This window comes from Drosophila eugracilis, unplaced genomic scaffold (genome assembly GCF_018153835.1).
Source record: "Drosophila eugracilis isolate 14026-0451.02 unplaced genomic scaffold, ASM1815383v1 contig_445, whole genome shotgun sequence".
NCBI lineage: Eukaryota > Metazoa > Arthropoda > Insecta > Diptera > Drosophilidae > Drosophila > Drosophila eugracilis.
The window spans coordinates 2,472,486-2,499,304 of NW_024573311.1; the positions used below are offsets into that span (position 1 = coordinate 2,472,486).

Below are 26,819 nucleotides of genomic sequence, written 5' to 3' on the forward strand. Positions count from 1 at the left end.
ATTTCCCTTTATTTGCTATTAACTAAACACTCGTGGCTCGCCCCTTTGTTCGAGGTTCCTTTTTCCACCTGCGTTTTTAATTTCTTTATGCCTTTGTTCCCAAATGTAGAAATGAATGGCGGGTGTGAACTAGCAGGGCATGTGGGGAATAGAGGGTTAAGGGCACAAAGCTGGCACGGATTCGGCAGAGATTAGCGCTCGGTTCATGCGGTTTTGTGGGTTTGCTTCAGTCTCAAGCTGCCGCCGGAGTTGAAGTTAATTAATTTTCGCTTATTTGATTGTTTGCCAGGTAAAATGTGTGCAAGCCATTATAAAATTTTAGAAATTGCTGAGCTGAGCTTTAATGTTTGTTTAATAGATTTGGAATTAATCTTAACTGGTGTCTTAGTTAAATTTAAACAGTAACAAAAACAAATTTAAGAATGTAATTAGGGGTAAGGAAATTAACGTTTTCCTATTTTTTCTTTGTATTGCGTTCTTTCTCAACGCGTTTTAGAATGTCATCCATATTGGTGATTAACTTTTCCAGAATTTCCTCTAATAGACCAACACGATTGTTGAGACTGAAACGAAGGCAATTATTGGGAGTTTTTATAACTTAAATTTAACTACTTACCGAACCATGTCATGGTTTTCTTCTGGTGGAATGTCCTTGAAATACTGTTGCCTGAAAGATATTTAATTTTTATATTAAAGAAATAATTGAAAGGTATTTTTAATAACTCACTCTGCTGGTGTCAGGTTCTTTCGCATCTCCTGAGGCTCTTCCTGGGCGGCATTGGCTTCTTGCTCCGCATTCTTGTCCTCCGCTTCAGATGCTTGAGGTTGAGGTCGCCTCTTTCGTCCACAATGGGTTATCCAGTAGAGCATGTTAGCCAGTTTCTTATAAATATAGGAGCCCAAGTGACTGCGGCCCTGGGTGATCTCACTTTTGACTGTGTTATAGGTCTCCATAATAATGGCGAGGAACATGTTCTATTATAAAGAAACTAATTTAGTATACAATAATGGTAGAATAACAATATAACTTACCAACAAAATGAAGAACACAAGCAGAATGTAGGTGAGAAAGTAAATGGGACCCAGAACTCGATTGGCTTGCTCAATGAGGTTGTACTGAAAGTCGCCCAGGATCATTCTTATCATGGTCAAAATAGAGGTAATAAAGTTACGGAAATCCGGATGCTTGGTGCCAAATAGCAGAAGACCCAACTGGGCATAGGCCAGGAAGACAATTCCAAACATTAGACTGAAACCAGCCAAGTCTTTCGAGCACTAAGAGTTTAAAATAATAGGGTATTCTAATTTTTAGAGCCTATGATTATACTTACCCTTTTTAAAGTCGTAGTAAACTGCACGAGAGTCTTGTTGAAACTGATGAACTTGAAGATCTTTATCCACACAAGAAAGGCCAAAATGGCCATCATATCCACGTAGATGATGTTCCAGAAACAGAGTACATCCAGGCTTTGATATGTCAGTTCCACTTCGGCTTTGGCAGTTAGGGACCGAACTTTGAAGGTGTGCCAAATATTGTACATCAAGGCAAGGTAACAGCCCTGGGGAAAGATTATTTTATTTGAAATTCAAAATGTTGAAATGCCAAAGAAGACACCAACCAGCAATATAACACAATCCAGAATATTTAACATGGAGAATAAGTAGTTTTTGAATCCGGATTTGCGTATTTCAGTGATTTCGTAGATGGTATAGTAGACGACCATAATATACCAGAAAATATAGATCACAGTCATGACCATGCTGCGGTCCGTGAAGAAGGAATATTGTTTTACAGTTTGCAGATGTGCCTGGGGTATAACACCACCAGTAGGCGGAATTTCCGCTATTAACCTAAGCAATTAAAGAAATACATAGAATATTAAAATATAAAACGAGGAACCACTCACTTTACGCTTTGGAAAATGTCCGTGTTTTCATTAAACAAATTAAACTCCACCAAACAGAGTCGTGAGCCCCGATCGAGCCAGTGAACTTCCTTAAGGTCCCTAATGATCTTCAGGTTCTTGTCCTTCTCATAGTCCAAGTTTACTGTGTATCCACCGGTGCGATAAAAAGCCAGCACTGTCCAAATGGGCGTAGAATCCAGTTCGTTCATCGTCCGATATAGTGAGCCCTTGTGCACCACCTTGCGCTCCTCCGCTCCGGCGGAATAGGCGGCATAGCAGGTGTTGAAGTACCTGATGAAGGCGTCGTTGACGTAGCAGCTATCCTTCCTCACTCGAATTTGCCGAAGACGTGGCGGACCCAATAGCAGGTTTTCATAAAGAAAGACACGTCCCTAGAAAGCAGAGATTATGGTTTTAAATATATCCATGTACATAATAATCAACTCGCCTCCAAATGATGTGAACTCATGTTGTTGTGAAAATGATCTAAGGGTGGAACTTCATTTTGAACACTTTCGCTGTCATCTCCGGGTGAACCCTCTTCTGATTCCGCCTGCCGGATATACCTAGTACGCCCATCCATATTGTACGGATTACCCTCTTGCAATCTCTCAGCCTCTGGGGATTCTTCGGGATTTTCCGCCGGCAATTCGCCCGGCAACTCATCAGGCGAATCCTCATTCGCAACAGGTGCTTCTTGAGGCGGAGGTTGATCATTTATCGTATTATTATCCGTTGGAAGACCGTCTCCAAAAGTCATATCGCCGTGAAGAGTTATCAGAAAGTTATAGATCAGATAGTCCCACCAATCTGGCACAGTGATCAGCTTCTCAAAGCAAATCGTGACCGAAGGTGCCACCACCAATTCCCGAGTAGTAAACAGTTTCTTCATTGTGTCGTTGAAGTAAAACATATACGAGTGACGGACGGAGAGAACGACTGTGGAATAAGTTTTGGGCTTATGAGTTTTGCGATACTAATCATTGGTTTTTATTAAGTACAAACTTACCCAGAGATGTTAGGATCAGAAAAATGATAAAAACGGAAAACTCCACAAGGGCTTCGCGCACCTCCTCATCGGTCGTGTAAAGGATTCGGTTGGTCTTGGCCCTGTTTTGCATTGCTGTATGTGTCGTGAGCGAACCCGGCCGTTGGCCACGGGGTGACGCTGATGTCTCGTCGCCTTTCTTTTTTCGAAACATTTTAAGTTTTTCCTTTGCAGGATTTTGGGATGAACTGTCCCCAGCAGCGGCTAGCTTAACAGCCTTGGAGGTCGACGGACCTGCTTGAAAAGATATTCGGCCAGCATCAACGCTGGGTCGCCGAGGGGATACAGCTGCCGAGTCCGGGGTAGTAGCTCGGGGAGACGAGGATGGACCTGCTTCCCGAATGGATATTCTGGTAGATGGTCCCGGTTCGGAATCCGGGACACTTGTCCGAGGTGGTGTGGATGGTTTTCCTGGTGATGTTGATGGGCCAGGATCGCGAAGACTTGATTTAGGTGGCGATGGTGGTGATGGTCCAAGATCTTTCTTCGGCGATAATGGTTTTGGCGATGATGCTACTGCATCTGTTGCTGGCGACGCCATGGTACTGGCAGCCTTGCCGGAAGCCGGCTTGTCCGTTCCCATTCCTATCGAAACCCGCCTTGTGGCCGGAGTTGGTGGAGGTCCGCGGGCCGGAGTCACATCGCCCGGTGTCGTTGCCGTTGAAGTTCCACGGGGCGAGGTGGGTGGTGGTATTTTCGGCGGACGGGGCGGTGGAGAACCTGACGGTCCTCCCGCCGGCCTTTCCCCCTGGCCTCTATGGGCCATTTTCTATAGAAATTGTTATTTGCTTGCGAGATTTTCACGATTAAGAAAATAATATTTCAAGTTGCACGCTCAGAAGCAGACTGAATAATGTTGGGAGCTGACCCTGACGACAGGCACGTTTCTTGAAGTTAAAAGAATGCTTACTTTGATGGAGAGTCAGGTAAAGGGCTGGTTAATTTTGATTTTTACTTTAAGAGGTTTCAAAATAAAAACTCTCTCGTTGAATGTTTTTTTATTTTTTTTATTAAAAAGAAACTTTACTTTCCTACAAATAAGAATTGTATTTTCCCTTGGGATTTATATTTTTTATAGTTGTTGCAGCTATTCTTGTTTAAGCCAGCTACGTTTTCAGGTGGCAAGTGAAAAAGGAAAAACCCAGACAACAGCTGCACATTCGGCGACTCCTGGCATATGCATATTTCATGCGTTAACGCCAACATTTGAATTGCAGCAGGGGAAGAGGAAGGGAAAGGGAATGGGATGGGATTCAACGAGTGCATCTCGGAGTTCCTGGAAGGACACAACTAGCAGCAGGATGCATATTGACTTTCTTTAAGGAGATTCACATTCCAGAATCTAAGCTGACGAAGGAGTTGCCTTGCAGACACATAAAAACTTCATATTTTTAAATATTTCATATTTTATTTGTAAATCTTTGAAACCGCTTGACTGCTTCATTTTTACACTTTTCAGTAAAATGTTAAACTAATTACAAGCTAAATTGTTTACACTTACATTTCTTCGGACTTTAGTTCAGTTTAATTTTGCCCTCTAACATCAAGTGCAATTTAAGTACAAATTTGACAAAATGTTTTAAGTTTGCTTCGTATGTTTATAGTTTTCAACTATCAATGAATATAAAATAGATTTGAAATAGAGACGAAGAAGCTAAACCAGAAGTGTTTAGCTTCAGTTTTCTAGAAACTTTAGTTTTTTCACATGGGTTTTGAAGAATTTTTTAATGTATAGTTTTAATATTTTTAGCTATCCCTTTGAATGTTTCTCACTACGAACGGAATTTCGAATGTTTTTGTTGGCTTTTCACCCTACTACATTTTATTCATATATTTATTACCTTAACTGTAGCCTAAACATTACTTTCTAAGTTTTATTGTTTGTTTAGTGCAAAAATTAGATTTTCTCATCTTCTGTTTTTAGGTTTTAGTTTTTAGTTTTTAGTTTTTCCTTTTGTTTGCTTAACTATTTGGCTTTGAAAAATACTTTGGCGCCACAACGCAGCTTAATCTGAATTTCCTTTATATTATATTTTATTTTCAGGATTTGTTTGCCGACCACGTTAGATAGTTTGATTGATTTAATGAAAATGATTGTTGGTATTCAGCAAATGTGATTACAAGAAGGATGCAACTTCTAAGCTACTTCTTTGGTAGGGTTGATTTTTGCGGTTTTATTCTTCTTGTTTTTCCTTTTTTTGTGCACTCGAGAACTTTATTTGTAAGCTTTCTGTTTATCTTTAGTTTTGTGTTCACTTATCAGATACATTTTTGTAATTGGTCCTTTGGTTTCTGAACGTTGCTAAAAAGGCACAATTGTCTAAACTAGAGTTTCATCCATCCATTTAATGTTTTTGTGAATTATTATTGTTGTGTGCTGGGTGCCATGGCCACGCCCCTTGATTCTTGTAGCTGCCTAGTACGGCTTGGCCGCATCCCTGGAACGTTTCAGTTGGACCTTCAGCCGCTTGGTGCCAATTTGAAAGCCGTGCATCGCCTGGATGGCCGCGTTGGCCGAATGTGGATTGTCGTAGGACACGAAGCCGAAGCACTTCGACAGGTTGGTCTGCTTATCGATGAACACCTTGGCGGAGAGGACATTGCCGAAGGGGAGAAATGTCGACGCGAGATCTGTGTCAATGAACTCCTGAGGTAGATGATAAATGAATAGATTGCTGCCATCGGGACCTAGTTTTGGGAGGAAGAAATAGGAGATAATTATTGTTTAAAGAAAAATATATATATTAACTTAAACTAACCTTCTATCTGCTTGCCAGCCACGCCAGCAGCTGCTGCTTGAATGGCGCTGGCAGTCAGAGGTTGGGAGGCAGCTCCGTAGGCAGCTCCATTTGTCAGTCCACTCAGGGATGGTGAATAGGGATCAGCAGTACTTGTGGGCCCTAAAAAGTTGTTAATGCAAATCAAAATTAGTAACTAAACATATACACGTATAAAAACTGAAAGAAAACTTTATATAATAACCAAGAATTTTCCTTTATTTAGTTTTTTCTTAGAACAAACACTCACAAGAAGGGACAATAACAAACGGACACACACATACACACAGTGGGACAGAGACACACACACAGAGAAATATATATGTATATATCCAAACACACACAAACCACATATCTGAACAATAAAATAACCCAAGTTGAGTTAACGCATATGAGATTTCGCCCATTTTATTTATGATTATTTTTAGTCTTCCTTTTCACACTTTGTGCCCAGCCATTTTATGTTTTTTTTGTATTACTTTTTTGTGGCCCTCTCTCCTTTTATTATTAAATTTTATTTTGATTTTCCCCTTTTGTTTGTGTACTCGTATCATAAAAAAATTTGTTAGCCTTTGTTGTTCGGGTTTCCCCGCGTGGCGCCAGCTTTTTTAATTGAGCCTGCCAGCTCTGAACCAAACATTTTCCCGGCTCCCCTGCAGTTCCCTTTGTGCATTGCCCAAAATTTTTGTTCCCTTTGCATAATCTACTAAAAATTTATTACTTTCTTTTAGTTTTTCGTTTTCCTTTATTGCATTTTTCACGGAGCCCGAAAATTATAGCGGCACATTTTTTAATGCTGGCCATTTGTGTGGCTAAATTTTAGAACAAATTTAATATTTCAGCCTGGGGAAACCACAAAGGTTGCTAATGGAAATGCTAATTTTAGTCGGGGATGTGGAAAATCCTATGGGAAATAGAATTTCCAACTTTTTATGATTTGTTTTAAGTTTTATTTAAAGTTTTTTTTTACCATTATGTTTCTAGAAAATTATAAAACTTCTTCAGTTTTTGCGAATTTTAGTTTCTGAGTTCGAATCTATTAATTTAAACTCCTTAAATATTTTTCTAAAATATTTATAATAATAATCTTCTAAGAAACTCCAAATTTCTCCCTCCCTACGCTATCAAATTCCTGCTTGGCTCTTCAAACATTTTCCTTCCATATTGTTCCCCATATTTTCCGCTTTCATGTTGTTTTATTAAAATTTTCTTTTTTCTTGCCATGCAATCAAGAACGTATTGTATGGAATGGCATTTATTTATTGTTGTCAGTAACACGGATTTGATTCTTTTTTCGCGTTCGCCGGTTTTCTACAATTTTTCTGTTTTTATCAATTTAACTTTAGTTTGTTTGGTAAAAAAAAAAAATTATTGTGTATTGACGGATAGATAGATAGAATGTTAAAAATACGAACATCAAAAAGTAAAACGACTATTTGGAATTAGAAATATTCACACAGAAATGCTGGCAGAAAATTGTAATCGACTACGGGGAAATAGAAGCGTTTAATATTAGTAAACATACAAAGTACCATACGGACTTTGTCAATCGAAAATAATTAAACTAATTTGAATATTTTACTTTTAGGATAGGAAAAATGTTCATAGTTCATAAATATCTACAGATGAACTTCACAAAAATAACCTAAAAAGGGTTTTGTGTAGAATTAGTACTTTGATTAAGTAAGGAAAGCGCTTGGCAGGGCGAAGTTGTAGGCTCATGCTGTTGGTTTAAGGGGTTATAATATTAAGGATTATATCATTTATAGTTAGTGTGATTAAGTGGTAGAGGTAAAACTCTGTTTTGATTACAATACAAAACGAAAAAATAGAACACAAAGAGATTTACAACATACATACGTAAAAGTAGAACACAACCACCCAAACCCATTACACACATTTATAATTATCTACCTAAATTCACACTTATTTAAGTCTCTGAATCTTGGAACAATTTTCAAATCTTTTAGTTTTTCCAATTTTTTTTTATAAATTTTAAAACATTTTAATTTCAATTTTATATGATTACGTTAATAACACAGAATGTAGTATACTTTTAAGGTTGCTCATTAAATTGTACAAAAAAAAAGTTAGAGGACATTTAAAACTCTTTTATAACAAATTAAAAATTTGGGGTTGGATTCGAAGAAATTTTAAGAATTATCTTTCTGAAATGGACGATCTTAATAGCTTAAAACAAAGTTCCGAAATTGGGAATTAAATCAAATTGTACGTTTGATCAAGATCAAGATCTACTTACACAGCGCATTCAAGGTCAGCATTTGGCCGGTGCCCCCTGGCTGAGTGGGCGTGGCCGTGTGACCGATTAGCTGCGACATGTTGTAGGTGCCCGCCGTGGGTGGTGGTGGTGGTGGTGCAGCGGCGTAGGCCAGTCGATGGTTGGGATAGCCGCTGGCGGAGATGGTGTTCTTGTTGCTGGCGCTGCTGCTGCTATTGCTGCTATGGTGAAGGGTCAACTGCTGGTGGGCGGAGGGCGTGGCTAGTAGGGTTACCAGATTCTGCATAGACATGGATGGAGCGGCGAGCAGTCCAGCGCCAGCAGCATGCCCGGCGGCACTTGTGGGTGGTGTGGGTGGTGGTGGGCCGCCGCCGCCGCCGCCAAGTTGGTGAGATGCTGCTGCTGCTGCTGCTGCTGCTGCAGCCGATAGAGATGCTGCTGATGCGGCGCCGATGGTGGGACTGTGCTGGCTGTGGTGGGCACTGTTTTCCGGTGGGTGGTGGAAATTTAGTCCTGATTTTCCATAGTTATTTTTTGTTTTTGTTTTGTTTTGTACAGTTTTGAGTTGGTTGGTTTATGGTTTAAGGTTTTGGTTGAGTTGGTTGATTGAGTTGATTGATTGTTTTTTTTTTTTTGTACATGACCACAGAGTCAATCATAGACATACCAAATAATGTTCAACGAATATTTATATATAAAAAACATAGAAGAAAACACACACCCAATTGGATTATTTACATATACAAAAAAATTATAAAAAATTAATTTTGATATAATTTTTGGTTTGGTTTTTTGGTGTTTCGATTTTGTAAATTTCATGTAAATACATACAAATCAAAACAAATAAAAATTTGAAAACATCGAAACATGAAATAAAACAAAGAGGGGAAAACAAAATGAAAATGCGAAACAGAAAATGCAAGATAAATAAAATAAATTAAACTTAAAACGAAAATAAAGAAAACGAAAACTCAAAATTTACAGAAAATAAAAATAGGAAAATAAATAATATAAAATAAATATAAACATTCCAAGAAAGGCTTCTTTAAATGATAATGAAATAATAATAAGAACGAATTAAGAACTTAAAAAAAACATACATAAATTAAGAAAACGGGGATGCAAATAATACGTAGGTGAAAATAAAAAGTAAACGAAATAAAACATACAAATGCAAGACATTAAATCAGATCAATCGAATGCAGTTAGACATAAACTATATAAAAATCATTTAAATTAATTTCATAAAGTAATTAAAACTCTAAGAACGCTGGGCGGTGGGAAACAGGAAATGAAAAATTCTCCATTCTCTATTTCCGGCTTGAGTTATTCTTTTATATTGCATACTTGGCGGCGCTGGCAAAAGATTGAAAGCTGTTCTACACAAAACAAGAATCCGAAGAATACACACAGAGACAGAAAGAGAGAGAGAGGGGGTAGATAGAGAGAGCAGGCAGGTGTGGTATGTGTGCGAGGGAGATAGATGAGCACAGACATTCACATAAGGAGAAGGGCATTGTCTAGCATATTTAAGGAATATTTTTCAAATTGCTTCCTCGCTTTGAATGAGCTGCCAGTAGATGGTTCTAGGTACTATGTGTGTGTGTGCATAGTTTGGCCATCCTTGAGGGTTACGCCCCCTCAGGTAGCCCCCTTCCCCCTTTTTGTGGGCATAATAAAACTTTAAGTGTTCTCACCTGCGGACAACTTCAGGTTGTTGCTGTTGCCACATTGGAATTGCATTTGTTTACATGCCATGCCTCCGGCTATTGGGGCAGTCTCACTCGCCATACACTCTCTATGTACGAGTGTATATATGAGGCTCCTTCTTTTTGGCCACCTTTGATGGTGCCTTTGCCCTTGGGGCCTTTGGCAAGACTTATAAAAATTTCAAGTCTGAAAATGGGCAAAGAAAAGCTGGGAAAACGGTAGACAAAGACGCTCCTTTTTGGTTATTCCTTTGCGGATTTCGGTTTAGTTTTATTTCTATGAAAGTCATTGCTAAAGCTTTAACTATGGTAAACTAGTTTACTATTTTCCAGTTCCAAACATTTTCTTTTCGTTCATCTCTTATATAATTGACCTCCTCTTGAAGACTCACAATCAAATAATGTTTGTTCTGTCATTGCTGGCTTTTCGAAATTGGTCAAATCAGCAAACGTTTACAGGTCTGCCGCATCCACTTAACGGTTTCATTCGGCACTTAAATATAGCAAGAAAAAAATAAAGGAAATGAAGGAGCGCAGAGGACACGTTCCATACATTTGCTGGCCATCAGAGCTCGGAGTCGTTGAGTCCTTTCTTTCCCCCTTCGACCTACGTCTACCTCCTGGATGTGGCATTTAAAAACGACATTTGTTATTCAAGTGGCATACGTCGTCGCTCTAAGTTCCCCTAACTGCCCAACAGTTGCCCTCACTGTCCGTTTACAGTTACTGCCGTCAGTCGGTGTCCACCGCCTCCTCCTTCTTTTGTCACTTCTTCTCCATTCGGGATTCCCTTTCGCATATCCTGTTTCTTGGTTGGATCTGTCAGCTTGAGGATGTCTCTTGGCTTAGCTATGTTACGATAAGATTTAGAGATCTACAGTCGCTATTTAAAATTTTATCAATCCTTTTTATGTTGAAATAATATTTGCAAGTTTTTTAACTCTTCTTTTCTTGAATCCATTAACTATATTTGCCCAAATAAATAGTTGCGAAAACCCTTCGTGTATCGTAAAAAACTCTATTTTTGTTAGAGAATCTCATCCACCTCGAAATCCCCATTTCGGTGGCAGATTTTTTGCGCTTTGTGCGATTACATCACGCGCCGCTCAACATTTGGTTGTCTGTGATTCCCCTCTTTTATTTTACTTTTTCCCCTGGCCACTGGCTTTGGCTGTTTGTTCAAGTTCTCGAGCTTGATTTGTTATGCGCAAAATGTCCACGTTCCCGTCGAGACTGGTCAGGGGGTGGGCCAGTGGGCGTGGCACGTCGGTCATTCTAATGAAGCGGCGTTGCATATGCAACACGTTTACATTGACGCTATGTACGTGAGTGTGCGTTTGTTTTTATGTGTGTTTGTGTGTTGACCAGAAATCTGGGAAACCGTCTGAGCCATCATCCTCATCATCGTGTCATCTCGTCATTGTCGTTTTCGTTGTCGTTGTCGTTGTCCACCTTTTAATCCTATTACAATGTTTTTGTTTTATTCATCAGGCAAACTGAAGAGCCGGGCCGCGTTTCCTTACTTTTCCCCAACTTTTCCGGCTTACTTTGCTTGCCGTCTCTCTGGCCCTGCATTTATGCAAATTTTGTTGCTTAAATTGAAATTAATTATTTGACAGTTGTTGCTGGATTCTGCTTTACTTATTCTTTGCCCAGCTTGAATCTGCAGGTTATAAATGATGTTAGCAGCCCAAAAAAAGGGGAGTGATTTAAACTTTTTTGTTAAAGGTCATAACAAATGACTGGAGGGAACCAAGCTTTGGGGACTATGAATGCCGTTAATCTTTTTAATCAACAATGTTGGGCATAAGGTGATTTACGTTGTCTTACTAAGCTTCATTTTTAAAAGTTGAAACTTGTTTTTTAGTAAACTAACTACATTTTCCTTAGCTTTTCACACACATAGACCATTATTAACCATATTTATATTAAATCGACAAGCAGCTTTCAATTTGTTCAAAATTAAAAATAGCAGAAAACTGCTTTTAAAATCGCTTCAAATGAGATCATCAAGTAAGTTAGAGGCACATAAAATTAAATTTATTTTAAAACACATATCTGTTGGGTTGCAAGAGAAAACACATATAAAGTGGAGAAATTAAGAATAAACAAGGAGTAAAAAGAACACGAAGACTAAATAACGAGCAGATGTGTGCAGGAAACGAGGACAGATAGAATGAAGAGTTACGGATAGAGATCGAGATTTATATAGAAGGAAAGATGCAACGCTGTGGATTTATTCTGTGTCTGTGACTAAAATTGATCGAATTTGATATTTTTGATACATTTTTTGAGGGTTGGAGTGGGAAAATTCAAATAGGTGACAAGGGGGCGAGGCCTAACAGATAAACCTATGAAGAAACCTATATCGCTTTGTCCACTCACCTTGCAGATAGTGCGCTGGACTCAGTCCGTATCCGTGAAGTTGCTGGTAGAGATGGAGATGTGCCGCCGCTGCGGGATCCGCCCCCAAATAGGCTGCGGCTGCTCCTTGGTGGGGATTGCTGGCGAGGAGATTGGGCGCCAAAGATGCACTCAGAGCAGTTGAGGAGTTCAGTGGAACGAGAGTGGTCTGTGCCGTTGCGGCTCCAGCCGGCTGAACCTGAGGCACTGCCGCCAAAGCGGCGGCCATCGACGGATTGGGACGTCCCGCAGTGGGCTGAGCAGCTATTAGAGCCGTTGCCGCATTAATGGTGGGCGTCACCGCTCCTGCAGTTGCTCCACTAGGGGTATTGATGCCACAAATAGCGTGAATCTGCTGCATCTTCTTTTGGTCTTTTTCCTTTTGGGTGTCCGCGAATTTCACGACCAGCGGAGCTGAACAGCCTTCCATGGTCTGACTTTGGTGGAGGGCCTGGAAAGATAGGACACATTTTGAAGTTTTTATAATTTCTGAGGCTTTTCTTTTTATTGCTTAGAAAATAGGTTACGGATAGCTTAGTAAAGCTAAACAAGAACCGAAAAATTACTCATACGCAATGTTGGCATTACCCAAGAGCGTTTTAGTCACAAGGTTTTATTTATTGCTTTACTATTTTTCATACCTTTTACGGGGTTATTTTTAAAACCTTATTATAGTATCGTTGAAGTACATTTTAGAAATGTGATTAACTTTATGACTTTAAAAGTTAAGCTCCTTGAAAGTAATTTTGTATTTAAGGAATGAGAATGTTATTTAATTTTTCAAATTTAAAATATTTCTGTAATCGAAGTCTGCCGTTTCGAAATACACTTCTTGATATTTTTTGAACTCAATTTTATATAATTATTCAGAGCCTTTGAAAACCCCTTCTTAAGCCCTTTCAAGTCAAGAAATGTGCGTTGCCCCGCCATTTCCTCACTCTGCGCAAAACTGCGTGCCAACTGTGCAGCCATGGCGACCTGTTTAAAAACTCGGAAATTTCCCTAATTACTTTGTAGCCAAGAGCAGCAGTGTCACGATGGTAGAAAAACAGGGCGGGGATGGGGAAAAGGAGGTGCAAAACAATGCGCCGGCCATAAAAGTCGCGCCAGAGCCGCAAGAATTATAGTCAATGTAATTAAAGAGCACTTCTGGTGGCTGCCACGATACAGACGGGTTGCAGGCTAGGATGCAGGCCAGAGTTGCCACCGCCGCCACAATTGAGCGGAAGTTTCGGCCCGGGTCGCCATAGCCCCGGCTGAGTTTCAATGATAAAGTCTACATAAACCGGAAAATAAGTAAAGTGGCTTGCCAAACCCCCTCCAAAAGGCCCGTTGGCCCCTCATCAGACCGCAGCCTAAATGCCTTCGCTAAATGTTTGGCCTGGTTTTCGTGATGCGCCCAGAGTTGCCACCCTCGATTCACGACCCTGTTCTCATTCCCTGGCCATTTTGTTTGTTTTCGGGCTTAGCAGAAAGGTGTAAATTAAGTCGCCTAAGCGGACAAATGGCTGTGTGGGCTAAACTATCTGGTGGGTGGGATGGTGGGTTGTTGGAGGGTTAATGCCGCAGTGGGTGGTTCCGTGGTTGGGTGGCTTGTCGCTCGGGCGGACATGCGGAGGCAGCTTAAGTGCGCGTCATTATTTTGATGCTGTAAGCCGACTTGCCGTTGCCATAAAACTTATCAAAACTGTTTTCGACCTCTAAATGCCGCGAATTTGTGGGTGGTGGCTGTACCGAAGTTGTTGTGGTTGTTCAAGGAGGGAAACCTGTGGTTAGCTGATGTTATCAGGGGTGTGTCAGGACTTCACTTTGATCTCAATCGATTTAATGTTTAACTAAGTTTCTATTTTGGGTGAGTTAAGAACGTAGCTTTAAGAATGGAATACGAGTTATTTACTTTTGCCTTCTACAATTAATATTTTTCTATATATAATCCAACACCACGTCTTGGCATTCAAGAAGCACTCGAGTTTTTACTCCTTTACTAGGAACATTCCCAAGTCACCTACTAATCCAGAGTCATTTTTCACAGCTTGGTCCGACATCTCAGTTCCCCCTTTGGGGGCAGCAAAAAACGGGTTAAATGACCCGTTGGGCAACAGTGAGCACTGGAGACTCAACCGCATTCCCAACTTGGCCTGGTCTCAGCGCCAACCACTTGACAAATTAGCGAGACGAATGCGAAAAATAAAATCTGCATGCGTTGAAAAATGCTATCATCATTTGGCCACCCACCGCCCACTCCTCTTCCTATTTTTTGCTTTCATTCTGGTTTTTGTAAAGAGAAAGAGACTTAATGGAGGAGAGCAGAAGCCGAGAACAAATTGCTGGGCTATAAACATGGCACATTAATATTAAATGCACTTTGCCAGCAGCTCTAGCTCGAGAGTCTTTGGCTTGGGCCTTCGGCATTTTATATTTTGATGGGCAACTTGCACCGCTTTTGGATTGCGTTTGATGGCGTTGCATACTTTCAGGCGTCAATGGACTGCAATGACTTTGCAACCCTTGCTTCATTGCGTCGAACCAAATCATTTGGTCCCGGCCAGTCATCTTCTTGGCATTCACTTTTTCACTTTAATATCTCTTAGATCCTGGACCTCTTGGCCCCAGTTCATTGCATGGCGTGTGCGTGCCTAGCATCCCGTAATTTGACTTCAAATGCATTAAAATCGCTGGCGCACACATACACAATGGTACAGTAGGCACTCAAAATATTGTAATACCTAGGAAATATATCATAAAAGTCTGCTTTATAAAATCATCAATTAAATATTGATTTGTCCAGAATGATGCCTCCATAGAAAATATTTCGGAGAGTAAAGGAAAAACTATCTTTAAGAAACATTTATAGCCTGTTTAGATGGTTCTTTCTTGCTTGTATCTACGTTCCTGAGAGTGTTCTGTAGTATGCATGTATGGCTTTATAATGGTCGCCCGCCCACAACAACATTCATCTTGCAAAAGGCGACAAATTATGTGCAATATACACAGAACAGAGACAGCATGCTCGGACAGCGCAGCTCTCTATCTCCTTTCCTCCCACTCCCTTACATGTGTTTGTGTTTGGCTGTCGGAAGTTTGTAATTTTGCCTGTTTCCGGCACAAAACTTGCATTAGTCTCTGTTAGTGTGCGAGTGTTGGTTTGTGTGTGTGTGTGTTTGCTTAAAAGTGGGCGTGGCAGGCTGAAGGGGTTGTGGTAGCAGGGGGTTACTTGGTTGCCAGGATTACCGTTGACTTCTTCCGCTGCCAGAGGCGGCGTCTTGCTTGCGTTCCAGCTTCCTGTTTGCAGTTGCATGCGGTTTTTGTTGTTGTTGCCGCCATTGTGGAATGAAGCTGTGCTAGTGTGTTATGCATTTGTGTGTGTGTGTGTGGGTCTGGCAGAAACGTGTTTTATATGCGCGACTCTTGCCGCCACTGCAATTAATCATTGCGACAGTTTTTCCCTCACTCACCACAGGACCCAAAGACAATAATGCGCTTAAAGGGGTTAACTTGACTTTAAGGTGATCGTTTGGCCTTTCAATGATCTGTTTTTGATGTTTTAATAGGCGATTTTTCTATATACAGACGTCTAAAAGTATGCTTTAATATTTATAACGCCGAAAATACCATGGACAAAGGAGAGAAGCTGGCTTAATGTTACTCACGAAATACTTTTAAAATTACTTAAAAGGTGGTTTTAAACCAAATGGCTTCTATGAAATCTTTGTTCTATTTAGATAACTTATAATCACTTTCTAAACTTACCTTAATAGCTCCAATGGCGTTCTGTTTGGTGGCGAATGTGACGAAGGCACAGCCCTTGCTCTGACCGGCCTGATCCCGGAGCACCGTGCACTCCTCGATGGTGCCGTGGCCCGTGAAAAGCTGCCTCACATCGGCCTCGGTGTACTTTTTGTTCAGCATGCCAACGAAAAGTTTACGCTCTGCAAATACATCAGTGGAAAATGCGAAATGAAAGAATGTTTTCCAACGAAATGCTTACAGAAATAAACATAAAATAAATACTGGTTGTAGGAGAGTGGTAACATTAACATAAATAACCATTGTGGTTGGGTGAGAGCGGGTCAAGAGCTCGTCCAACTACAAACATTCTTGTTTAAAGGCCCCCCGAAAACTTAATGAGTTGCCAATGCAGCGGGAACTATTATTATGGCCTGTGCGGTACTTCATTCGGGGCTGTAAAAATGTTGCCCCCATTGAGGTAGCTGACTGATTGACTAACGGACTGGGTGACTGACTGACGAGAGTTGCAAACGAAATGGTAGCCATAAAAATAGCATTAAAAAACGCAAAATGACTGCATGTTGGTGTGGCTTAACAGCTTTAAAGCTTATGGGTAGCCAAGGTGACAAATGAATGGAAATTTAGCGCTTTTCAAGCCAACGTTCGAAGTGAAACAAAAGCTTAACATTTGGAAAAATAGAAGAAAACTAAGAATTTGACAAAGAATTTGAGAAGTTTAATACCTTAAATATATATACTTCTATATTTTCATGAACTATATTTCAGGTTCTACTTTTAAAAGTCTGGCATGATTTTATATAATGAAGAGAACCACCCGTGCCATCACTGTTAACACATATTTTGGTGGATTTTCTTTTAGGAACTCTTAGCCAACGCTTAAATTCATTAATGAGTGTGCGTGTTGGCTCCATTTAACGATCGGGCGGCGGGCATTTAACCCAAATTGTAGAACACACAGCGTATGAGTGATATTTTGGGATATTTCTTTTTTGAGGGTTTCCTCCGCTCGTAGGAGGGAGTCGCAATTAATCAGGAACAACTTTGTAAGCAGCTGGGACCTGTAAAGGAGAAACAATTTTAAACTGCTCCAATAAATCGCCTCCGCCTTTGGTCTTTCCATAGATTTAAGATCTCTTCCCTCATCGAAACGAGAACATTTGTAAGGGAAAAGTTTTTGTGCATGGCAATTGTTATGCTTTATCTTGGTCCCCATGTGAAGGGGGAGGGGTGTGTGCTTTGCAAAAGTTTTTTGGGAGCGCACATGCAAAAGACTAAAAACGCAATCGCAACAAATCGAATCAATGCAACAAGAACTGCTGCAAACTGCTGCAATAAGAAAGAGGAACTTTTCATTCTACAACACTTTCGAGCACACTCTCTCTGCCCTATCTTGGCTTAAAGTTTCCCAGAGACAACGCATACTATACATATAGAGGAATTCAGGGGCAGAGGATTTAGGAATTCTCTTAAAAACAAACTAAGCATGCGTTCAAACCACTTTTTGATACCGTAACAGTCAGAGAGTTGCTTAAAAATAAAGTTTGACTGGTAAAATGTTTCATTTCACATTTTAAAACTGTATACAACATAAGTCGCAGTCTTTCATATTTACCGCTTGACTCAAGGCTGGTACTAAGAACTTATTTTTAAAAGCAGTAAAAAATTGGCAGATAGTTTTGATGGATTTTTGGTCATAAACTTTGCTTAAGGGTAAGGCAAGTTCTACCACAAAGCACTCGTAGTTTCACCTCTTTGAGCATGGGTGTCGTAAAGTATAAATATAGAAAATTGTGTCGCTGCAAGGGAAGTGATTGGAAATTGTTGCTTTTGCCTGGAGTTGGCACCAGGGAGAGAGGTGATGGTGATCCGTGGAGACCCCCAGCCAAGGCACTCAGAACGCACTCAACCTGCCTTCCCGAAGGGGCCGTCTTATCTGTGGGTGGGTGTGGATGAAACTTTTTTCTTTCTCGAAAACGAGGTGCAAGGCATTCCTGTGTGCTAAATACATACGAAGTTATAGTACTTCTTCGCCAGGTTCTGTTTGCCGTGCACATGCTACTTTGCCCACTTTTTGGTCTCTGTCCGGCACATGTGCAAAATTTATTTGAGGTTAGTTCAGGTGTGACACAAGAAGTAACATTTTATATATTTATTGTATGGATTTGCCATTTTAAGTTGAAACTTTGCCAGCGAAGATACGAGTGGCACGAGAGAAAAGGGCTATGACAAAAGGAGGTTAAAACTTATTGCAGGCACCTGGGTCCGCCGCTGATTCCCTTTCGTTTCCTTCTCGAACAGCTTGTTAAGGACCTCTTTTGTATTTGGCATCGCTGATTGGAAAGTTTTATGCGCACGTGATTTTTTCAGGGCTGATAAAAGCTGGTGGAAAGTCCATGGCAAGGAAAATAAAAATACTGAGGAATTTCCTTTTATTTTAGCAACTGATGTGCGTTAAAGGTGGTTTCCATATAAATATGTGATATAAATTAAGTATCCTACATTCCTATTTTCTTTACCAATTAATAACAAATGCGATTTTAATGTTGGAATCCACTCAAGTTATGGCTCATTTCCATTGGTCGTGGTCACCTGCCGGTGCAATCTCCTCATTAATTCAGCTTTAGGCGGTTTATCATTTCCACCTTTTTCGGTGGTGGCCAGAAAAAGCAGTGCCAGTGGAAAGTGTCGCCAAATGGCAGGAATCTCATTTAAGTGAAGTCACTGCCTGCCTTTTTGGCCTTCTTCTTTTTCGGCTCACACTTTCGGTGCATCTCTCTGTCATTCCTGTGGGCCATTACAGTTGCAGAAATTGCAATTTCACGACAATTACCACAAATTGGTTTCCTCAACTGGCTGGGCGAACATTTTCGTTTCGTTTCGTTTCGCCGGTCCTGCTTCTTCTTCATCTTCTACTTCTTCGTGCCTTCCGCCTCACAATTATGCAGCAAAGTTGCACCCCCTCGAGGGAATTTTTCAGGATGAGAGGAAGGGAGGGTTTAATGTGGGGACTTCCGCCTGTGGCATATGCATTGTAAGTTCATCCTTGGGAGCCAACTCTGCCATATGATGTCGTTAACTGTCTTAAGATTTATATGCACAGTCAAAAGCGGAAACTGCACTTATGTCTGGGGGGCCAAAAAGGGGGATGAACCCCATATCTACTGGGTCCTCATATATTTCACTTCACACTTGAGACATCAACTTTTGTGTCAAGTCGGTTTTTGGGACTGCCTGAACAAAAATTTTGTGACTCCGGGCAAAGTTTGCCATGTGCATAATTTACTTTTTCCACACACACGAATTACGTATCTTTTATCTTATTAGAGTTTTTCTGTGGAGTCAGCCAAGCATTAGATTGCATTCAATTTGCATCGCAATTAAATTGCTCGCTCTTGGAAAAATCCTTCGTCAGCTCTTAATTATTTCCCGCAGTTGTGTTTGTTTGGCATAAACAAATTAAGCGCCTTGTGCGAATGTTTACAAGCTAAGATGTTCGAAAATCCGAAATCCCTGGCATACTTTCTGGCGTCACACAAATGTACGTTTTTGCGTGTGAGTGTATGTTGGCATGATATGCACTTAAGCGTGCTAGGATAAGGGTTAAGAAAGTTGTAGGTTTTAAGGATTTTAGATACTCTTTAATGTATATAAATCATTAAGGAATGAGTGTGAGTAATGTAAGATATGAATAGTAAAAATGCTCCTCTTTCTTTCTCTTCTGAAATTATCTTAGAATTAAAGTTACCTACTTCCTAGCTGATCTACCCCAATCCTTTTCCCAATAGTGTAAACCACAAACAAAAGTCAAACGCATTAACTAGAACAATGGCATCCGTGCAAACGAATGAAGCGCATAAAACTTTTACCGAAAGTGGGGTAAAATTCCACCCGTGAGCTGTCAACCGAGATTTGCATATATCGCCGTATGGATGGTACAGAAATTTGCTACTAATGTGAAGAACATTAAAATGAGGACAGCAGGCAGAGTGGAGCAGGAGCGAAAGGATAAATGTTAAACACGCCAGCCAGATTTATACAAAACACACACATAGACACTCTCGGAAATACGAGTTGTGGCATTCGAATTCGAGGAATGCAACATTATTCAGAACATTTTGGCCAGGGGCTAGAGAGGAGCTGTAAAGTAATACATATGTAAAAACAGATGTGAACAAGTTAGCTAATGGCCATGACTTTAACCCGCCTTCATTTCCTCTCTCCTCTCTCACCTCTCTCAACAATATAAATGCCATTTAAGCTTAGTTTTCAGAAATATTATTTATATTTGGCTTATTGTTTCAGTTTATCAGGGAGAGACTTTATGTTTAATTTCCTGAAGCTATTTGGTTGGTATTACATTTAATAGTTTAGTCACAGGAAGTACGCTTTGTTAGCTGTCTCTTTGATCCAAGAACTTGAATTAAGTCTTGAATTAATCAAGGTACTTTATAATAGAGCTTGTCTCAGACAGCATCTAATCACATTTTAAGCTACTTAGGCCACATCGCAGCTCCTCGTCTATCAGGTTTCAATTAAAATTTTGCATAAGACATGGACAGCCTTGAGCAGGCAACTGCAGAGGGTAAGTGAAGTACTCGGGAAGTAGGATGTTTCACTCACGGATCCTCCATCTCTAAAAACAGTTAACGTTTTCAATTATAACATAAACACTCTAACAACACTCTGCCTGCTACAAGGGAAAATCATGGGATGGCCTTAACGCATTACACAGGCAGAAAATAAAAAGTCATTAATAACAATTAATTAGTTAAATACTATGATTTGTTGATATACTTAATATTGTTCGTATTGATAATAAACCTTTCTTAATATTTATTAATTTTAATAAAAGTGTTAAACTTCTTTTCAGCTTCTCATAGTAATTATTACTATTTTTCCTACTGTTAGTGCCATGTGTTGTAGTCCCTGCTGTTGTTGTTTTTGTTACTCTGTGTGTACTGTACAGATTAAGCGCTGAGCTCACACGAGGCCTGATAAATGAAAATGGCATGCACACATGTGCAACAGCAACATCAACGGCAAAAGAAGCAACAACATCAGCCGTGGCACAACAGCAGCAATTTTGAAGTGCTGCACGAGTTGGAGGCAACTTTTCACATATTTGTATCTGTTTGTGTTGTTAAGTAGTTTGGGCGTTTCCAACTCGCAGTCTCAGCTGCATAAATATTTATTGCAGAAAATGTTCATGTGTGCCGTGGAAGGCGGCGCCTTTCAATTCACATTGCATACTTTCGGGCGGGGGCTTCTCATAATTAATTTAAAGCCCCGCCAATCGAGAAAAAATGTTGTAAACTGTGGAAATTATGATGCTCATTTCTGGGCATCAAAATGCACTAAAATGGGCATTACATACATATATGGGCGTTGGGTTTTGCCCGCCCCAATTGTTCATATTCCCCTGCTGGCGGAGTTTATGGCCCGGCCCAAAAGGGCCAGACAAACTTATTGCGGTGCAGAAATTTTTATGTTTTAATTCAATTAAGCTCCCTGGCGGTTCCAAGAGGAAGGATCCCAGACTGGATGGTGCCAGGGGAGTTAGAGAGGTGGATGAAAAACCTCTGTGGGCGACGCATTTAATGCGCACAAATTTTCGACATTTCTTTCCTGCTTTCTCGTCCTGCGCAGCATATTTGCATAATTTTGCAATAATTGACAAGCGGAAAATGTTGATGCGGAAACGGAAATTAAAATGGAATTTTCAACTAATTTTTTTTTATGTTACTTTCATGGGCCAACGTTTTGCCAACCGTTGACGTTTTTGCAAGGAATAATTATGTGCATGTAATTAGTTTGTAATAAGAAAGGAAGACTCCATTTGCAGGTGAAAGGCGATGCTTATTGTGAAATAATTATTTTTAGTGGGCGTTTCTTATGATATTTATCTAAAAACGAGGAACCAGAACCTTATAACCATCATTACATTCTAATATCTTTAAATTTGGACTAAAAATATAAATTTAATGACTTCAAAATACACAGCCACTACTAATTTTCGGCTAATGTTATCATAACCACTTTAGAAAGTACCATTTGTATAACCCTCTTTTAAACACTCACCCCTTTTCCCGACCACAAAATACAATTAACCGTCATAAAAGCTAATGCCCGTCGCTGTGCCAACCGCGGCGACAAATGAACGAAATCATTATAATCTCCCTACCCTGGAACCAAGTCCCAATCCTTTTGGATCCCTTCGAGCCCTTCTGCCTGCCCATTCCGATGACCACGATCCACTGCGTTGACAGGAGCTGGGCACCCGGGCACGTTTCGATTACGTTGGCAACACTTCCGGCCCGCGAGCGCCACAATTTCCGCTGCTGCAGCAGCAGCAAAAAAATAGGGGGGAAGTCTCCCAAAGATGGAGAAGCAGGAGCGGTGAAGGAGAGGGGAGATGTTGCAATAGGCAAACTGCCAGCAGCCAAAAGGGATTTTTGGCCAGGAGAAGTCAGGGGGAGTTGCTCATTTTTGCCATTCGCTTGAAGGGTTCATTTGTGTGTTATGCGAGCAATATTTCGTGTCTTGTGCTCTATTGCGATGCCCTTTCTAGGGGGTGCTTTAACTTTCAGAGACTGTTTATAATAGTTGAAAAGTGTACATTTTCTATTAATATATTTTTTCGATGTTACTTAAGATAATACCCCTAATACCCTAACTCTTTTATCTGACATAATTGATAGTTTCCTTATAGAGCTAAGGGTATTTCATGACTCGGTTATTCTAACTTAAAGACCATTTTAAAATATATTTTTCCTTGCTGTTTGGTTTTTTTTATTTCTGTAGCCATTCGATGACCGCTTCTGGCAGCCTTTGTGCTCCTCATTCAATTACCGCTGCCAGCGGCTATTCCTATTCTAATGTTTTCCATCCTATTTTCCCCGCCCGAAGTTTCCCTGGCCCCGAGATGATGTTCTCAAGTGCTTCACTGGCAACTTGCCCTGAAGATGAGGAATGCCTTGAGGGGAAAAAGAGAGAGAGAAAAAGGGGACGTGGAAGATCAAGCGTTGAGGGCAGAACAAAGCTGAAAGTGCAATGGGGCAGAGGGGTAGGGGTATTGCCACCCAGTCCATAAACATATTTTTCCTAATTTTTTCCTATTGCTGCTATATTATTTTTTTATGTATCAACATTTTTCTTAAGTTCTTGGCAAGAGGCGGCACTCGGAGATTGTTGAAATGGAACTACAAAGGAGCTGAAGTCTCAAGTGGAACATGGAAATGACTTAATGAAAAACCACTTGACCAATATCAATCAGCAAAATGTGCACTTGGCTTTGGGTTTTTCCTCCTCAAACTATAAACATCTTGTTTTTGGCTTACTAATTGACAACATAATCAAGAACTAAATGCACAATTGCATCATTTGGCATTGCAATTCGGACAGGTCAAAGACGAAAATATCTGAAAGTAACTAACAAATTAAGCTCTGCTCTGGTTGCATCTCCAAGATTAATTTTAATTTCGAATTTCAAATGAATTTACGTTTTTTGCTATCTCATTATTTGCCAGGTCTGTTCTTTTTTTTGGGGCTCTGGCAAACTGGTTCTATGACGCACGTGCTCTGGAGACAATAAACGTTTTTGTTTTCGTGCATATGGCTTGTGGGAGGGGGCGTTCAGACATTCATAAGATACATTTTGACGTCGTATCTTATGTCATTTTATATAGCTCATGCCTTGCTGCACATTTAATCTCGTAGATTCCCTCCACACCTCAAAACTCTCCGGCTTTTGCCAGGTGTTTCTGCATATTTGCGGCTGTGAGATGTCACGTCAAAGGTAATTTTGATTGCCAGTCAGCCAGCCATCCAGACAGTCAGTCAGTTAGTCACTCAGCATCTTCCCAACAAGTTGCTCAAATCTTCTAGCCGAGGCTCATAAAATATCTCAACATGTCCCTCGTTCTTTGAGCTGCTTTTTGTTGTCTTTTATACTTTTTTAACTTGCCTCCAAAATGCGCTTTGCATAGTAATCAGTTGGGGATCTTTGGTATAGAAATGGAATGGCTTTAGGTGGTTACTTTGGTGGGGAGTTAGGGCGAGGGAGTGCCTTTAAGTAATAGTGTTATTATTATAGGTGAGTCGTTGTGTATAAGCCATAATTGCTTTATTAAAACTTTGATTTTCTTCTTAGAACGGTAATAGAAGGCTTGAAAGCCAGGTCCTATGCACCTTGACCACTAATGCAAATGGGATTCTCCATAATCCTCTGCAAGGCATCTCTATCGCCTTCTGCACATATTGCCAATTTCTCCCTAACTTGGCCTTCTGAAGCATTCCTGGCACATTCTAGGCATCCAGACCTAATTAGCTTAAAATTCCTGAAGCGGAATTCATCTTCCATATGCGTAAGCTGCAGGCCGAAGGACCTCTTCAGGGCTGCATTCGAAAGATAACCTTCCACAAGATGCACATAAATATGTATAAAATATATATATATTAGGATACTGCCATGGCCGATTGCTCAGATAAATAGGCAATAAATGCGAATTTGCTGGGAAGTTTGCTTATCGGTTGAATTTCTACAGCAATCTAAAGTTTGGTGCTTGATTGTTTCGAGTTCGCTTTGTTTCGGGGCACATGTAAATATATGCAGATACAAACTCACAGATACGAAATCCAGATACAGCTACAGATACGTATGTATCTGCTCGAGTTGCCCCCTTGCCACATCCGAATCAATTGATTACGTATTCCACATTGTTGTGTATTTGTCGCGACAGAATTTCATTTCGTTCTTATGGGACGTTCAGTCGATCAAGCGACCCATTGAACCCCTCACTGCAATGCCCCTCCGTTGCCCCTCAGAAGCCCCTCGTATGACCCCACCCCTGTCTATAGCTATTGAACTGTAACGCATTCAGCATTTGTTGCTCTCGTGCATTGTCTATGCAAAATTGTGGCTGCTGCTCATTCTGCGGTGTTCGTTGAACTCGCTCGTTGTTCAACTTTTTGGTCACTTGTCGCCCGGCATTCGATGTTTGATTTACAAAATGGGGTGGGGGGCTACCAAGGGGTTAAGCGTCGGAACTGGGCCTCACTGGGCCAATTGCCAGTCCGGAATTAGCTGCAGATAAATTGAGTTCGAAAAGGGAGAGAGAGGAAGTTACAAGGGAACAACTTGGGTTCCCATACATCTTGATCATATTGGATTTTACTCCACCAACTGACCCATATCGGTGGTATTTATATGCCACTAGCATATGGATAATCCCTGAATATTTAACAACAGTAATAGCTCATATTCTGTTTTTCCATTTCTCGTTTTCATCATATATTCCATATTTATATTTGCATTCAACTCTGACAGCTATTGGAAGCTTTCAGAAAACCAGACATTACCTCAGCGTTTGGGGAATTGCAACTTGTGACTGCTGACAGGGGTTCTTCTTCTTCTTCTACTACTGCCTCTGGTTCTACATAGTAACTAACTTTCCATAGTAGAACCCCAACATCAATTGTCTGCCGTCTAACTCGGCGCATGACTTGAATATTTATGCGATATATGCGAAATGAATTGTTGACTTCGACTTTGGGTCCGACTTTGAATGTGACCAAAAGGCAGCCAAAGTCAAAGAGTCGATAAATAAGTAGATACAGGGCGAAAAAATAAATAAAGAACAATCGAAAATCGATATGGTATAAGTATAGAGGAAAAGTATAAATAAATAAAGTGCATGTACTTGGAAAGCAACTCGATGTAGCCGAGCGTCGAACGGAAAATAATAAGTTTATGGCAAGATCAAGTGACTTTCGACGGTGGGGGTGTTAACCAGAAAAGGGGGCGTATGTAGGTATGTCAAAATTGCTGTCAGTCAAAACTGAAATGTAACAGCTGGATGGATGTGTATGTTTGTGAGTGTTGCATAAGGTTGTTGGTTACAGAATTTCAGAATTTGTGGCAAGGCATTATAAATGTATTTTCTCCCTACTCCCGACTCACACGCTGCCTGTCTCCCTCTCACTTAACGTGTGCAAATGCGTTAACATAAATGTAACACGTTTCGCTGTGGTAACAACAAATGCAACAGCAACTATCCACATGTCACGTAGCTTTTGCATGCCACCGACAGAGCCAGTAGAGAACCCCAAAGACCCCAAAAGTCGTGTGACCCGAGGCAACCCAAGAAACTGTCACATCTCAGAGGCCAGACAGGAAACCAGTGGCAAGAGGAAGAGCGCGAAAATCATACAGTAAAGTCACTCTCCTTGTCAGACTCTCACGAAATATTCTAAATTATATACAAAGCCAAAGCAGTGGCTAAAAATATATGTCTTGAGCCACTTCGAAATGATTAAAGTTCCAGTTGCTAGTTGGTTACATTTTTAGCAATGCTCTGCTAATTAACAGGTCACGAAATTTTTGTTCAGGTGATGCAATATAAAAACGGCTTTGAGGTGCTGGAGTTGGTTAGAAAGAAACACGTGGAAAGAGTAGTAAATTTCAGAAATCTGTAAGACTGGATTATTCTTAAAATAAACATGCAAATAATGCACAATTTTAGCCATGTTGTATAACTTATTTATCTCCGCAAACAAAACAAAATGACTTTCCAAAACCGAATAAAAACACTGCGGAACAGAGACGATCCACTGGCAGCACCCACACAGGATTTTCCCCCTTCCTTGCGCCATTTTTTTTTATTCGCTCTTGTTGGGGAGTTCAAAAGTCCCTTGACAAAGCTAAAATTTAATTAGCCGCCCAGCAAGTGGCGTTTGCAAATGAAATTATACAAACACATTCACACTGAGGCACGCACACAAAGGAAATGCAAACTCCACATATATCCCCTCTACCCCCCTCTACTATCCATACACACACACACACACATTGGTTTAACATTTAGCCACTTGGCGCGAAAAGGAAATAAAATACACGACAATCCAACAAAAGTGCAGGGAAAAAAACACGAAACTTGCATCGAAACATGAAACACTCGCCCTTCGTCCCTGCACCACCGTGTTTTTCTC

The 26,819-nt window shown here is 40.5% G+C and overlaps 2 protein-coding genes across 5 annotated transcripts in view; both read right to left on the bottom strand.

The window, feature by feature from the left end:
* Positions 1-334: 334 nt before the first annotated feature.
* Positions 335-3,721, bottom strand: LOC108104034. Its single transcript, XM_017209869.2, has 9 exons — positions 2,917-3,721; positions 2,356-2,846; positions 1,908-2,299; positions 1,620-1,851; positions 1,332-1,559; positions 1,033-1,275; positions 728-975; positions 617-667; positions 335-563 (listed from the first exon to the last, which is right to left on the bottom strand). Exons 1-9 carry the CDS (start codon positions 3,719-3,721, stop codon positions 455-457), a joined length of 2,799 nt encoding a protein of 932 aa, XP_017065358.2. The 3' UTR covers positions 335-454.
* A 620-nt stretch (positions 3,722-4,341) lies between these two features.
* The window catches only part of LOC108104076 (CUGBP Elav-like family member 1), a 46,587-nt gene continuing 24,109 nt past the window's right edge, over positions 4,342-26,819 (bottom strand). The window contains exons 5-9 of one of the 4 annotated variants that reach the window (XM_041819105.1): positions 15,834-16,012; positions 12,066-12,534; positions 7,993-8,484; positions 5,715-5,855; positions 4,342-5,643 (exon numbers count right to left, since the gene is read on the bottom strand). In XM_041819105.1, the coding sequence (XP_041675039.1) occupies positions 5,372-5,643; positions 5,715-5,855; positions 7,993-8,484; positions 12,066-12,534; positions 15,834-16,012 (1,553 nt within the window). In that variant the 3' untranslated portion in view covers positions 4,342-5,371. Of the gene's footprint in view, positions 5,644-5,714; positions 5,856-7,992; positions 8,485-8,980; positions 9,930-12,043; positions 12,535-15,833; positions 16,013-26,819 lie in introns of those variants that run through there. The other 3 variants (XM_041819103.1, XM_041819106.1, XM_041819104.1) reach the window with 3 other exon arrangements.

What these genes read in the sequence shown, in the direction of transcription:
- LOC108104034 (XM_017209869.2), bottom strand. Translation starts at nt 3,721, where the DNA reads ATGGCCCATAGAGGCCAGGGGGAAAGGCCGGCGGGAGGACCGTCAGGT. An exon ending in TGAGTTCACATCATTTGGAG is followed by an intron (nt 2,300 to 2,355) that starts GCGAGTTGATTA and finishes TCTGCTTTCTAG; the next exon opens with GGACGTGTCTTTCTTTATGA. An exon ending in GACATTTTCCAAAGCGTAAA is followed by an intron (nt 1,852 to 1,907) that starts GTGAGTGGTTCC and finishes TTAATTGCTTAG; the next exon opens with GTTAATAGCGGAAATTCCGC.